We start from the raw sequence: 15981 nt of genomic DNA, 5'->3' as shown, positions 1-15981 counted from the left end.
AGAATTGAAAACATGAACTTAATATACTCTATCAGAGTAAAATCCAGCCTTTATTTAAACATAGCTTGTATAAATAATCAGCTCAAGGAAAGTGAAAGTTATTTCCAGGCTATTGTATGTGTTAGTTTAATTTTAGAAATTCCCTACTGCCGTTCAGTTTGGGCTGTTTGTCCTGTCCCCTTTCCCCTTTCTCTAATATAATGCAATCTCCTTTCACATTTATTCAAATTCCTTTTTCAGTAAACTCATTAATGCAAGCCCACAAGCGTACATAATTTAGTATGCATGTAATATTCCCTAAATATGTAAAAATAGACGTCAGCCTTAAAAAATCTGCCTGAAAGTACATAGGTGAAGTCAGGGGCATCCATATATACCGCCATATTTATTACATAAAGTACGTGTACTTGTTATGAATGATTTTCTGTACTTGTTGCCAGATGGGCTTGGGTTGATTTTGATTCCTCCTGTCCATGACTAGTTATGATGTTAGGCAGTGGGAGGTGAGATGCCCTTTTTCCAAATTGTTTATTGAGTTAGGGGAGAACTGGAAGTAGTTAGTGATAGAACGTGTAGTATTTTGGAATATTTGGGTCACCAGAGCAACCAGAGCAACTGCTGCTTTCTGTGCAGATTCTTTTCTTTAGAAACACCCCCGCCACTCTCTTTGTTACCCATCCAGGGAATGCGGTCATGGGAAAAGCAGTCATCGTGTGGCACTGATGTGTTATAGTGTGGGCTCAGGGTCATTTCCTTCACACTGAGTTTCTAATCTAGACAGGTATGTTTGGCTGAGTCTTTTCTTGTGCTCTAACTCATTCATTGGTATTCCTTCCACAAACACATCCCGAGAACCTGTGTTTACTGTCTATGCCTTATTTGGTCAACCATCACTGTGCTGGTTTTCCAAACAAAACTTTCTGGACATTCTGGAGATTTCCAAGTTGATAGCAAAACTCGGGCTACACAATTCCTTCACCTGTTTGGAATCTAGTTATCCTGTTATACGTGTGACTTGGCCTATTGTAAGATGAGTTGGTGCTTGGTTACATGTTTTGTATATAAGTTACTACATTTTGATATAATGGCACAAGCATCAGCATCTCAGGTTTTCCTTTCAGGGCTCCTTTGCACTTTCTTCCCAATATACTCATTTTCTCTTTGTCCTAAAATCCTTTTCCAGCTGGGCTGATCTAGCCTGGGAAAACTGTTCTTTGTTCATAACCCAGGAAGGAACGGATGCAGGCCAACCATCCTCTGTGAGAAACTGGTTTCGGCTGTGCATCTGGGTGTGTGAGAAGAGCCGGGACCCAGCAGACAAATGGCAGGGTGGCTCCCCTGAGAGGACAAGTAGGGATGAAAGCTCCCACTTAGGATGTGTGTGTTGAGTGGAGGGGGCAAACAGAGACATTTCACACCTGGTGTTTCCTGTCTTCTCAGTGGGAATGGGAGGGAAGAAAGGAGACATCTGGATCTTCAAGAACAGTGGAGTTTTTGAGAAGCCATTGTGGGTTGGGAGATAAATGAGGATGGAAGGTAGGAAAGAGTCTCACGTTTTTTTTTTTAGACAGGACTATTCTGCACAAACACTCGAGTGGAGGGCCCCTGCCTTTGTTTTCCCCGTGCATTGTAGAATATTAGTGGTGAAGACCTCAGGGTTTGCTGCTAGCAAGCAGAAAAGTAAAGCTGAGAAACTTGGCTTGTGTCGATTTAAAAGCACATTCATCAGCCCCTACAGGTTATGCTGCAGAAGTGGAGAGTGCCCCGTGCATCCTGCTCTGAGCATCAGCTCTTGGCCTGACTCAGACCCTGGGTGATGGACTGAGGAAAGGAAAAATGCCCTAAAGTTTATGTTTTTTGATTATTGCCTGGGGGAGGGTGTTGAGTAGTGAGACCTTGTTTGAGGTTTGGAAAATACTAGGGATACCTGGCAAGAAGATAGTTTTACGGTAATAATTTGCTACTTGTGTGTCTTCATTGTGAACACACTTGTAGGATGTATGTGTGTATATGTGTGCGAGAGAAAAGGAAAGGCTATATAAAATAGTAAATATTTGGAATGAATGTTTATGGTTGATATGATTTTTTAAATTCTAAATTGATATGTTTACCTTCAATTATTAATAACCTCAGAAATCTATGACTATTAAGTCTTTAATAGTAGGCAGAATTTTTCTGATCTTGATTCATTTAATAGTAAGAATTTCCTTCTAGTCACTAAAAAAGATTAAGAACATGTCACACTTACGTTACTGTTTGAGTTTAATATAGGTTTTGAATGGTTAACTACAGTTTTTTTGTTTTGTTTTGTTTTAAACACAGGCTCTGGTAGTTTCAGAATTGAAATACTGTTTCCATCTTTCTATCTCAGGCTTGGTTTCCTCAAGACCAGGTGGCTATTAATGTGAACCAGTTTTTCTTAAGCATTTGTTACTGATATCCTAACGTTTGGTTTTTTGTGGGTTGTCGTAGTTTTCATGATGTGACAAAAACTTAATGTTTATTGATATCAAATATTTTATTGTTGTTCAGCCTGCTGAATTGTCAGTGAAGTAGAACAGAAGAGGTGATATTGAAGAAAACATTAAAGGTTTGCTAAGAGGTGGCAATAAATGTGGTATTACTAGCAGAGATGCTTTTGAACAATACTGCTAAGGAATAGGTCTAATGAGATTTGGGACGTTGTTTAAATTAGTCAGCATTAGCGTAATGTTCTTTCAGGGAGCGTTGGTAATGCCCACAAGAATGTGTCAGTGGCGTGATCAGATTCCAGGCGAACCTTCAGTTGCTTTCAGTAGTTGACATAACACACACCTGTGTGTTCTCTTTTCTGACCTCAAAATTGTTTTGAAAAACTTCTGACATCTGGAAGTGTGAAAAAGAGCAGATTTTGATTTGTTTTCTGACAAGTGGGAAGAATAAGTTCTAAATGTAGTGTGTTTTACTTGTATATGGTACTTGCAGAAAGCACCATGTTTATCTCATAGCCTTCTAATCAAGTATGGAATGAAACCTCTGAGTTCCATGATAGATTAATATTTTCTTGCAGCATTTTAACATGCTAGAGATGGAAACATGTATATACATACACATTTACATAATATTATAAATGTAGATAAATGAGCAGTTGCACTCAGTTGTATTTCTTTTTCTTGGAAGGAGTCATTTAGGAATTTTCTATCAAAACAAATTGTTTGTGAATAGGAATAGTGCTGATAAGAAAACTGACCCAGTTCAACTTTAACTTTTACATAGTGACAGGTAAAGCTTTCCTTGATAACATATATTTGCTCAACCTCAGTATTATCATAAATGCTGTCACTTAAAAGAAAATATCAAGTTATCAATAAATTTTCTTTGAACTCGAATTACTCTGCAATAACTTTGGTAACTGAATCAGTTGGTCTTTGAAAATATATGCTCTATGTTTTATATATTATAAAATAAAGTGCTTAATGATTTTTGTATGTTCTGGTATCCTAGATTGATTTTTATTAAATCTGCAGATTTTTCTTTTCACAATTAAGCTTCACTTGGTTTGGCATCAGCAGCTTATTCTTTGCAATCTATTTAATTGAATAGCTTCTGCTGTTTATCCTAAAATGCAGATAAATGGCTTTCAGCACACTGTTTATAGTTTAGTAGTTCCTGAAGTGAGTCAACATTATCTGCTAGCGTCTACATGTCATAACTAATGATCTCTCTGCTTATACTTTCTTGCTGGTGAGGAGACACTGAACTCTACAGAGGAGAAAGCCCTGAACACTTGGGGGTAGGGGGGGCCCTATTTGGGATGGAGCCTATTGAACAGCTTTTTTTCCCCCCTTATTGGTATGAAATGGGAAGAGAAATATTTCCTTTACCATGATTTCAACTGCACAAAAGCAATCACAAAGTCCTGTATTCTAAGGACTGGGATGAAAAATTGGGGGGATGTAGCTACTAGAGGGATTTGTTTTATTCCAGATTATCTCTCTAATTAATAATTAGCACAATTTTGATCCTTTCCTGGCCAGGCTGTTTGATATGATGGTAGAGACGGAGAGCCACTAGGAAATTTTCATGTTACCACCAAATAGTTACTATGGTTTCAGTGATGAAAGCAAATAGTTTTTTGTCTGCAAAGAAAGATGAGAAGAAAATAAGTAACCTTCATTGTTGAAAATAAATAATCATCATTTATCACAAGTGAGGTCTATTCATTCTGAAAGAACCTCATGCTCTTTCTTTAAGGAAAATACAAAACAAAAGTCAATGAGACTTCACTCCTACTGAGGATCAGCAGGCTTGATCCGCAGGCTGTTACAGTTAAAGCTGACAAAGTTTTGCCAATCTCTGATTCATTAAAAAATGAGAGTTCTTGCGTCCCATACTGAATATCTGAGTTTTTAGGTAGAGAATAGAACCTTCTGTAGGTGAACTTAGAAAAAGACTTCTTAATAACTGAATAACAAATTCTGTAATTTTGGTAAAATATTTTGCTTGATCTTAAATATTCTTTGTCAAAGTGGGAAACTTTCTAACTGAAGTGGTCATTTAAAATAGCTACTGTCCTTTTCTCCTATATTAATGTTATTACTAATTGTTGGGAGTACTTTGGTCATTTAAATAGAACATGAGTTAAGTATATATTTTTTATTACTCTGATACTGAAATTTAAAATCATATACCAATTTATCAAAATATTTCAGGGTGAAAAGAAAAACGTTATACACAGAGATATGTCTGCCTTTTGTTGTGTGGCTGAGAATAACCATATTTTGTGAGAGCGAGTTACTTGTAGCATCTTAGATTCAGGGGTTTTTTGGATGGTTTGGTTATCTTGAGATACCATATTGATAATTATTTTAAAAAGGAGAAAGAAAACATTTTTACTTTAGAATATGATGTATGGGCAGGTAATTTTTGGCATCATTGAGGAGTTACAAGTTGGCTGAAGAACTACGAAGAAGGAAAATTTGAAGGTAAGATCAGACTTTTCAAAACCTGGGCCGCTTAGTTTGCTAGGCTTTATACAATTACAAAATTTAAAAAGTAAGATTGCTTTTGAAGAATGTTTTGAAAACTGAAGCCATTTGTTTATTGAAAGAGGGAAAACTTGAGAAACATCAGGCCAGAATGTTCCAATGTATGTCATACCCAGATTTAAGATAACAAAATCATTACAATAACAGAGTCTCAATTCAGATCTTTCCTTGGTGTTTCTGCTCAAACATCAATAAGACTTTTGCCTTTGACAATCTTATTCCAAAAAAATCAAACAAAGCTGATGGTGGTTCAGAATCTCAATACTATTTTATGGTCAATTAAGTATAATTTCAGAAAAAAACTTTTTTTTATACTTAAACATCAGTAGTCTATATATATTTTTTCTAGTCATATAAATACCCAGAGCCCAATTCAGTTTTCTTGTTTAGTTCAGATGCACAGACCAGAGTATGGGAATAGTTAGGAAAATATTAATACAACGTTTTGTGGCATACTTCCACAAACCTTGGTCCTTCTCCAGTTAGCCTCACAGTGTTATCTGGAACTTTAAATGCAGTATTATCTTTAACACTGCTGTCCAAATATAAAGGAAAGCTCTAAGACTTGTCAGATTCTAATGAGAGAGAATGCTTTTATGACCATAGGAATTTCCTTTGACCCTATTACTCCTAATATATATCATATGCAATTTTTCTAGTATTTGTATATACTGTTTTTCTTAGTAGGTAATTAATGTCTAATTAATGAAAATAAAAAAAATTTTAAACATTTTAGTATATACTTTATATGTAAGATTTTAAGTTGATATATTTTCTTCATTTCAACTCTTTTTGTATATATAAATGAATGTTTAACCATCTGCTACTAGGAAAGGGTGTCTGGTTTTTGGGTAAGTTTTTAGATTATTTAAAATGGCATGGACACTGGCCTAGGGGACAGATGGTTTTGTGTTTATATAATAGAGTGTAAATGGAAAAATAGTGAAAATTTTGGTATGAGTGAATGATCAGCAGCCCTTTTATGACAAAACAACAACAATAACAGAAAAAATAACTTTTATTCACTCTTCTGGATTAGATTTTAAGGTTTATGAGTTAGTGGCCATTTCGTCTTCACCTCTATGAAATCAGAGTGCTTTGTAGATAACTTTGTGTATGATAAATATTTCTTAAATCAATTTGGACTTGCCAGCAATTTAATGCTGGATAAAATAAATATTTTCTGCTGTCTTAAGCCACCCATGATGAATAAGATGTTTGTGTTTCAAATATAAATTTTATATAAAAAATTCTGAGTCAAGTCCAGTGATATGGTGGACTTAATAAAAAGATAAAATTAATAGTAATCATTTGGTTTCAGTTTTGCCAGCAAAAGGAGTTAGACATCTAGAATAGTTAAACGTCTTTAAAGAAAGATTTTTAAATGTTTGTGTAGCTGATCAATTTGTGAAGTTATGCTTAGTTTAAAATAAACCCAAGAGTTGCATGTTGATGTACCATTCTAAATGTCAAAAGGATAATGTCAAAAATAGATTTCTAGATACTTGAATGTTGTATGTTTTTCTGCCTTGCGTATAATCAGAGGCAGCTTTGAACCATCTGGAAATGTTACATAATACACTGTGGTCAATGATTTTTTCTTTTCTTTTTATTTATTTTTTTGATTCGAAGGTTTCTTTTCTCTTTCACCTTTCCACTGTCATATGCCATGTATCTTGAACATAGCTCAGTGCCTGACCAGAATAATCTCTCTTGCCAGCTCATAATCAAAGGGAGTACTGAGAAAAACAGCTGAGCTGTGTTAGGCAACCACCGTCTGGACTGCATTTCTTAACTGCTGAATAACACATCACAGGTGCAGGATTAGCGCTGCCTACGGTGCTGGGCTCTTTAGTGGACACCCCTAGCAGTTCTGTGCATCCTCCTCATGTCTCATCCCAGGGAACCTGGCAACGATCTTAGCAAGCATACAGAAATCGCAAGTGAGTAGTGGGAGATGCTTTTTATCTTACAGAGGCTGTTTATCCCCCTCCAGAAATGTAAGCCAGACCAGTTAAGATGCTTCTGGCTCACACAAAAGGGATGATGGAACTTAGTCCTTCTTGGCATAGAGGGTGGAGAACAGGACAGTTTAGGGGGTTCAAAAACTTTGTGCATGAAAATTACTGTGCATGACAAGCAGATAGTTTAGCTTAGCTGTCCCTGCAGTGTGTGATTGAAGTTATTTTTAAACTGCTAAATATTGTGCATACATTATTTTAACTTCTGTGTGGTCTGTGTGTTGAAGTGGGGGCCTGTGTTTGCCCTTACACATTTTCCAGTATGGTCATGATTAAAATCAAGTGTTATGGCTGTGTAAAGTCTTTGTGGTATAATTTGTAGTTTTTGACATAGTAAATTCTTTTGCTATCTGTGACATGTAAGTCTCAATTCATAGATTATGGAAGTCTAAGTTACTTTCTCGCAAGTATGATATTTACAATATAAAAATATTTTAAAGTATGCATTAATGATTTAAATATTAGAAGGAATCAGTGTTTTGAAGATTTAGTTTCTAAATCATTTAATCAGGAAGGTTATAAATTGTTTTACAGTAAAGTATACAATCAGAGAAACTAAGGCAAGTATACTTTAGTACTTCACGTCATTTTTGCTATCTTAGAAAACTTTTCTATGAATCATAACACATAATTTTAAACAGAGCCATGTAAACAGCACTGCAGGTTTTGTATGGTTGTTTCTTTAGTTTTTCTGTTTAAACTCCATGTAATAGCTTTCTGATATTCAGATTTTGTTTTAATTCATTTTGCTGCAGGTTATCATTATTCCATGTTGTTTCATCATAGACCTTTAAACTCGCTGGTGATGATAGTAGTTAATATTAGTGTATTGTAAGTCAAGTTTTAAAATATACATATTCTATTTTATTCCTTAAACATTTAAACATTTGAAACAGCAAGATACTTGCATATTTTAAGGTCAGTAAACTCCTCACTAAAGTATCCTTTAACCATTATCCAATTAGAGGATACAGAAAGGATTAGAAACAGAGAGAGATCCTAAATGCTTTCCAGGTTTTTTCTTTGGGGAAAAAGAATAGCATGAACCTGGTGATTTGGTTTCTGATCTATCTGGCTGCATTGTCACGTCTCTTCTTTACATAGATGTCTGTTCAAAGTAGTTTTACACATCAAGCTGTCTTGGGAGTGCTTTGCAAAGCTGTGGAGTAAGTTTTGGTGTGATGGCAAGTAAAATATCCACTTTGATTAGCTTCAGAACTCTGTGAAACAGAGCATTGATAGAAACATGACCGAATAAAACCAAAGCTCCTGGCTTGGCAGTCTGCCATGTCCTGGTGTACATTATTGTCAAAGAGGCTATGGTTCAGTTTCTTTTCCAAAAATGTGGATTTAAACAGACATACTAAGTATTTTAAAATACAGAGATATTTTTGACCTTTAAAATGATCCTATTAGCTGTGATTTTGCTTTTTTATGAATGTAGATTCAGTATGATGTTAAACTATCTTTAAACATGGTGGTTACTTGCTTGTAAGTTTATTATTTCTTATATTGACATTTTTACTAAGATACTTGTAATCATGTTGTGTTTTAGAGTGTTTTCAAAGGTTTTTAATATCTGTGAACATTTTGGTTGAGCTTCTCAAAACTCAAAAGCATTAAAACCTGAGGGAAAGGTAGCTACTGTTTTACCCTTAAGGAATATAAATGTCATGTCCAAAGAACTATAATTCCTATTATAATCAATTCTGATGCTTACTTGGGCTCATAACTCTATATTAGTTACCTGGAAAACAAATGTACATGTTGTATGGTCCCATTTATGTAGTATTTCATTTTTTAATGATTTGCTCAACTCATAGCATCTCAGAATATAAAACACTTGAATTATTGACGTTTTTACTTTTTACCCAGATGTTGTAGGGTCTCTGGGCAGAGCTTGCATGATATAAAATGTTGAAAACATGATTGTCTTACAGAAGCTGAGTGATGTGGTGATATGGATGTGTTAAGTATAGTGAAGAGAGAAACAATTGCCAGCAAATGGAAACATTTATAACAAAATATTTTATTATTACGGCCCTGGTTTCTATAGTGGTCCAGCATGTCTCTAACATTGTAAAACTAATGTGTTTTTCTTACCCTATTCAATAGTGTCAACAGTGAACCACTGAAATGAAACAACTGTCAGAATCCCTGGTTTTGGTGCTTATGTTTTCCATAAAAGTTATTGGTTGATTACTGCCACTCCTGGTCATCTTCCCTCCTGTGTCTCCTACCTGAGACTTAGTTATATTTGACAATTTTTGTGGCACTATGACATCCATTTTATTGTTTGCATACTCTGTTTTTGGTTTTCCATATGTAGTTGATTTGTCTCACTATGTTCCACATGCAGTCGATTTGTCTCACCAGCAAGATTGCTCTGTTGCTGAAGGTACTTCCAGTGCTCTTGGCCATTGTATTATGTAGATGGAATGAATTTAATGATTCATTTTTACCACAGGGCAAAAAGAAAATGAGTAACAATGTATTAGCCACGAACAAACTATCCGTGTTTCTTAAACCAAAAAGCTCAATATTTTTATAGACTTTTTGTGCGCAGTGATGAACCTAAAAAGGCAGTTAATGGAAATAACATAAAAGAAAGGGGAATTAAAGAAAAAGAGAGAAATCAGGATGAGGAAAAGGATGGGGAAAGAAGAAAAGGAGGAGAAGTAGAAACATGTAGGAAATGAAGCCTTAGAGAAAAGGGACAAAAACAGTTGAATGAGGGAAAGAGAAAAATATGAACAAAAGCAAAAAAAAAAAAAAGCAAAAAACAGAAGCTTTAGCAGCACAGATAACAATGACAGTTTACTATTATTCACTCAGTATGTTCAGGGAGCTGTGATAGGTGCTTTCTTTGAAATAGCTCATCCAGTTCTCATAGCAAGCCAGTGTGTGCTGACATTCTCCACAGCCTCTGTTAGGGACGTTAAGTGACTTGCTGAGGGCACAGAGCAAGGCAATAGCTAAGCCAGGTTTGAACTGTTTTACCCTATATCCTGGTCAAGTCTGAGTCCACTGCTTGGGGACCACACATGACACGGTTTCTCACTTGGCATTCCATGCCCTTCTATAGCATGCTAGCCCCTGGACTCACCACCACCAAACCTCCATTGTCCCTCTCTCCTATGACTTCTGAGACTCTTGAAGGAGAAGGACACTCCTGAGCAGTTAACATCACTATTAATAATTGAAAGTCTACTCTTTTTTAATAATGCATGAGATTTTGCTTTGATATTTTTGTTTCTAAGTTGTATTTATATTTTGTTTTCAAGAGTTTAGGCACATATTCCAACTTTTTATTAATGATTGAGTTTTATGTTGTTTATATATATATTTTTAAGTTCTGTTGCAAACAGCATAGAAAGCTTGTTTGAAAATGTCTTAGTGTAAAAGAGGGCTAGGCAATGAAAATTGAAGTCAGGACTTGTGAATTGAATATACTTGTTAGATAGTAATTTGAATTATTAAATTGAGTTAAATGATTCAAGGCTTAGGTGATAAAAATAAGTTATCTATTTAAACCTACTATGCAGGATCACTAAAGCTTGAAAATTAATATTATTTTCAAACTCTGATTCACATTTTATTCCTGTGTATTTTTAACCAGTATACCCTTTAAACCAGTTTTGGTTGAGAAAGGAAATGGGCATTGATTCACATTATTTATTATCACAGCAGTGTGGATAGTGGTAGAATGGATCATTGTCAAAGCACTACTGGACAGTTTGGTGCTTTCGTATTTTCTTCCACTAATCTTTTTACCCAAGATACTTGAAGTACAAACTTGTGTGATATGAATTTCAGTTTTTCTTCTTGCTCCGGCCTGCCCTCTGGTGAAGATGAGGTAGAACAGAGAAGACACTCAAAATTTTGTTAATTTTTGAGATATTTGGAGATCTAAAGAGAGAAAAAAAAAAAAAAAAGAAAATGAGAGCAAAATAGATTACTAGTAGATTCTGTGGCACCAGATAATTATATGTCATCTTTAAATGAAATTTGAAGAGTCACAGCTCTTTTTTAGTACATTGCATATTTGAGATTTAATTTTCTTGAATTATCCCTATTCATAAAGATTGTTCTTTATGTGTTTTAATGTGATAGTGGATTCTAATATTCTCTTCACTGTGACGTATAAAACAATATATATATCACAAACTTAAAATGATTTATTGTATTTTTGAAATGACAAGAATGTTACCAAGAAAAAAAAATCAAAACTAAGTTTAGCTAAAGTGTACTTTAAGATATAATAAATGTACTGTAGGATAGGGCTTCCCTGGTAGCTTAGACAGTAAAGTGTCTGCCTACAATGCGGGAGACATGGGTTCGATCCTGGGTTGGGAAAATCCCCTGGAGAAGGAAATAGCAACCCACTCCAGTATTCATGCCTGAAAAATCCCATGGACTGAGGAGCCTGGTGGGCTACAGTCCATGGGGTCGCAAAGAGTCAGACACGACTGAGCAACTTCACTTCACTTCACTGTAGGATATGACCTGTCAAGCCTTTGTAATTGAACGAAAGTCACACTGTTGCATGATGATCATTTTTATTTCATGAAGTTTGAGCAATTTGCCTGAAAAATCTGTAAATCTATCTCATATGGAAATATGTGTTGAAGTATGTTCTTTCTGTACTTGTTGGGAGTTCTTTAAAAGCATAAATGGATGTTAAATTTTGTCAAATGCTTTTTCTTCATTTATTGATATGATATGATTTTCATCCTTCATTTTGTTAATATGGTGAATCGCACTGGTTGACTTGTAGATATTGTAATATCCTTACATCCCTGGAGTAAATCTCATTTGATCATGGTGTATAATCTTTTTAATACATTGTTGGATTCGGCTTGCTAATATTTTGTTGAGGATTTTTAGATATGTTCATCAAGGATATTGACCTGTAATTTTCTTTTCTTATGGTGTCCTTGTTTGGTTTTGATATCAAGGAAATTTTGGCTTCATAACATGATTTTGAAAGTGTTTCCTCCTCTCCTGTTTTTAGAAGAATTTGAGAAGGATTGATATTAATTCTTCTTTGGATTTTTAATAGAATTGACCAGTGAAGCCATCTGAAACTAGACTTCCGGTTGTTGGGAGTTTTAAATTCTTGATTCAATTTCCAGATCTTTCTGCTGCTGCTAAGTCACTTCAGTCATGTCCGACTCTGTGCGACCCCATAAATGGCAGCCCACCAGGCTCTCCCGTCCCTGGGATTCTCCAGGCAAGAACACTGGAGTGGGTTGCCATTTCCTTCTCCAATGCATGAAAGTGAAAAGTGAAAGTGAAGTCGCTCAGTTGTATCTGACTCCTAGTGACCCCATGGACTGCAGCCTACCAGGCTCCTACATCCATGGGATTTTCCAGGCAAGAGTACTGGAGTGGGGTGCCATTGCCAGATCTTTCTAATAGCTACATAATCTTTTGTGTACTGTACACAAAAAATTAACTCAAAATGTATTAAAGATATGAATGTAAGACCTGAAGCCATGTAACTCCTCAAAGGAGACATAGATGATAAGCTCCTTAACTTAGGTCTTGATGATTTTTTTGGATTTGACACCAAAAAAGACAAGGAAAAATAAATGAGAGGGACTGCATCAAAAAAAAAAAAAAAAAAAAGGCTTCTGTACCGCAAAGGGAAACTGTCAACAAATGAGAAGGGAACCTACTGAATAAAAGAAAATACTTATTAGATGTATATCTGATAAGGAGTTGATTATCTAAAATATATAAAGAGCTAATATAGCTCTTCCCTGGTGGCTCAGCGGTAAAGAATCTGCCTGATAATCCAGGAGACATGGGAGACGTAAGTTTGATCCCTGGGTCTGGAAGATCCACTGGAGAAGAAAATGGCAACCCATTCCAGTATCCCCAGACAGAGGAGCCTGGTGGGCTACAGTCAATAGGGTTGCAAAAGAGTCAGGCATGACTTAGCAACTGAACAACAACATGCAACTCATTAGCCAGAAAATGAATAAAAAACCAAAGTCCCATTTTAAAAAATGAGCAGATGATCTGAATAGTCATTTTTCCAAAGAAAGACATATAGATGACCAACAGGTACATGAAAAAAACATTTAACACCATTAATCAATAGGGAAATAGGTATCAAACCTCAATTCGATATCACTTCACACCTGATAGAATGGGTGTTCTCAAAAAGACAAAGGATAACAAATCCTGGTGAGGATGTAGAGAAGAGAAAACCCTTGTGCATTGTAAATTGTGCAGCCACTGTGGAAAACAGTATGCACATCCCTCAAAAAACTGAAAAATAGAACTACCATGAGATCAAGCAATTCTACTTCTGGTGTTTATCCAAGAAAACAGAAACTAACTTGAAAAAAAGAATATCCACCTCTGTGTTTACTGCAGCATTCTTTACAATGACAAGATACAGAACAACCTAAGTGCCCAGCACGGGATGGATACAGGAGGTGTGGTACATTGTTGTACCCCTGACACTAGTACTGTATGGCAGTTATACCACACTTTAGATTTTATAATCTTTTTTAACTGTATACTTAAGCTTTTAATATGAGTCTAATCAAATGTATTTATTCTCCTGCTACTGCTTCTCTTACCCCATTCTCTATTTAGTCTCCAAATTATCACTCAATGACTTTAATTTTATCTTGTGATTGGAAATATTGTGAATTGTTTGATAACAATTTTCATTTCATAAGAAATTAACACATCTATACGAGTAACTGACTCCTAAGTAGTAATTGTACAGTATACATAGATTACTCCTTTGATTATTTTAGCAAAAGCAAATAGAACTCTTGACCTGTCTCAGATTTGCATTTAATTATCCATTTATTTAATGCTTCTTAAAAGCAATCATTTATCATCTCACTACTTTTAGTTGTTTGGGTCACATTATATGAAGGTAGCCTTTATATGTTCTTTCAGTGTTGTCTGTTAACTCCGTTTGCAGAGATGCAATCTTTAATATGAGCTAACTGTACTTATCTTTTTGTTCTTGTGAATGTGGTTTTGTTAAGATAGCATGTATTTTGACTACATGTTAAAGTGTTAAGCATTTTAGAAAGATTATGCAGCAATATTTTATCTTTGCAATCTGAATAGAAAGGATGATTCTTAAACCATCTGGTTAGCATGTTTTCCTTTCTAGTGTCTCCTCAAGATTCCTTTTATATTACTAGCTATTTGTTTTAACTCTTTTTGTCCTTGTAGTGGAATTTTGTAATTAAAGTGTTCTATAAACTATCCCTTTGAACAAAAATTATACTTTAACAGTCTTTCTTGTCAGTAAATATACTTCTACATCAACATTTCAATAACTAGATAGGAATCTCTTTTTAAAAATCTGATTATACCCTTGGTAGCTCAGCTGGTAAAGAATCTGCCTGCAGTGCAGGAGACCCTGGTTCAATTCCTGGGTTGGGGAGATTCCCTGGAGAAGGGATAGGCTACACACTTCAATATTCTTGGGCTTCCCTGGTGGCTCAGCTGATAAAGAATCTGCCTGCAATGCGGGAGACCTGGGTTCAATCTCTGGGTTGGGAAGATCCTCTGGAGAAGGCAACAGCTACCCTCTCCAGTATTCTGGCCTGAAGAATTCCATGGACTGTATAGTCCATGAGGGTCACAAAGAGTCAGACACAACTGAGTGACTTTCACTTTTTTTTTTTTTTTACACATTGTTAATAAGCAATATTGTGAAAAGACTCTTTCTAGCTAAATTTTATATCATTATTTTATTTAAGTTAAAGTGAAAGAATATCATAAATCCTTTCTTAAAATACTTCTTACAAAATGACATCTTATTTTCAGTAGTTTGAGGATGTTTCCTTTTCTACCATAGACCATTCTATGTGAATATTCCATTTAACAACTTTTCCCATCAGATTGTACATTCTGTGTATGTTCAGTTCATCCTACATATCTGGGCTATGTCTGAAACAAGGTAGGCACCCAGTATATATTTAAGAAGTAGACATATGTGTAATATTAATAAATGAATTTTTATTATTTTGTTTTAAAAACTTCAAAGATCAGGGGCCTGGTATGGAGGGAAGCAGGATGTAATAAGTTTTAAATATCTTACTTTCATCACTGTGAGTTACTTTGAGGTTCCTCAGGTCATAAAGTTAGTAAGACTGAGAACCACATTTATAAAGAAGTAAGTCAGTGTGGTAAGGAGATATATAGACGTACCAACACCCACTGCACCTGGATATCAAGCAATGCTAGGGCGTTTATGCAGGTTTTAAATACAGCATGCAAATGTGAACTGTGTTTTACTTCACTTTCTTTTGGAGTTTTAGCTTATGGATGAGCACCATATTTTATAGAAATAATAAATACCTATCGGGATTAAATATTTTTAATCTAGTCCTAGTTTTCTCAAAGTGGAGTTGCACGTCATCTGTCTCAAAATCACATGGGGTCTTGTTGAGTATGCCTTCTCTTGGCTCACCTGAGACCTGTAGAATCAGAATCACTATGATGGCCCAGGATTCTGAATAGAACAGACTCTTAATATATTACAGTTTGTATATCTTCTGCAGACTAAAATTCAAGGAACTGTTCGAGAAAGTTAGGTGCACATCTTACATAAATGTCAAAAATCTAATGAAATATTAGAATTAATGATTGGGGAAATTCAAATAAATTGATCTAACAGATTATTGTTTTCCTTTTCAATTATTACTGAAAGATTTCAACTAATTGTTATAGCACAGAGAAAGTCAGAAAACAACATCACAGATCTTTTTTTAAACTCCTCATTCTTTGATCTAATAATGGTTGGAGGCACTAATTTGTAGTCTAAAAAATAGCAAATGCATACTGTACATATCCATTGTGTATACTGTACTTCAAGAATTTCAATTTTTTAACCCAATGCCTTTCAGATAATACTTTTGTTGAAATTTTATTTAACTGTAGGCAAA

The 15981-nt window shown here is 35.1% G+C and overlaps 1 protein-coding gene across 20 annotated transcripts in view; it reads left to right on the top strand.

The window, feature by feature from the left end:
• BMPR1B (bone morphogenetic protein receptor type 1B) overlaps positions 1 to 15981 on the top strand; it is a 524547-nt gene that overhangs the window by 452304 nt on the left and 56262 nt on the right. For 5 of the 20 annotated variants that reach the window (XM_044946207.2, XM_044946208.2, XM_044946209.2 and 2 more), the window contains 2 exons: positions 4899 to 4964; positions 6748 to 6970. The exons of 13 other annotated variants lie outside the window; for them this stretch is intronic. In XM_044946207.2, the coding sequence (XP_044802142.1) occupies positions 6916 to 6970 (55 nt within the window). In that variant the 5' untranslated portion in view covers positions 4899 to 4964; positions 6748 to 6915. Of the gene's footprint in view, positions 1 to 4898; positions 4965 to 6747; positions 6971 to 15981 lie in introns of those variants that run through there. 2 more of the 20 variants (XM_044946219.2, XM_044946214.2) reach the window with 2 other exon arrangements.

The sequence above is a fragment of the Bubalus bubalis genome, chromosome 7, assembly GCF_019923935.1.
Source record: "Bubalus bubalis isolate 160015118507 breed Murrah chromosome 7, NDDB_SH_1, whole genome shotgun sequence".
Taxonomy (NCBI): Eukaryota; Metazoa; Chordata; class Mammalia; order Artiodactyla; family Bovidae; genus Bubalus; species Bubalus bubalis.
This window is presented reverse-complemented; position numbering and strand designations above follow the sequence as displayed.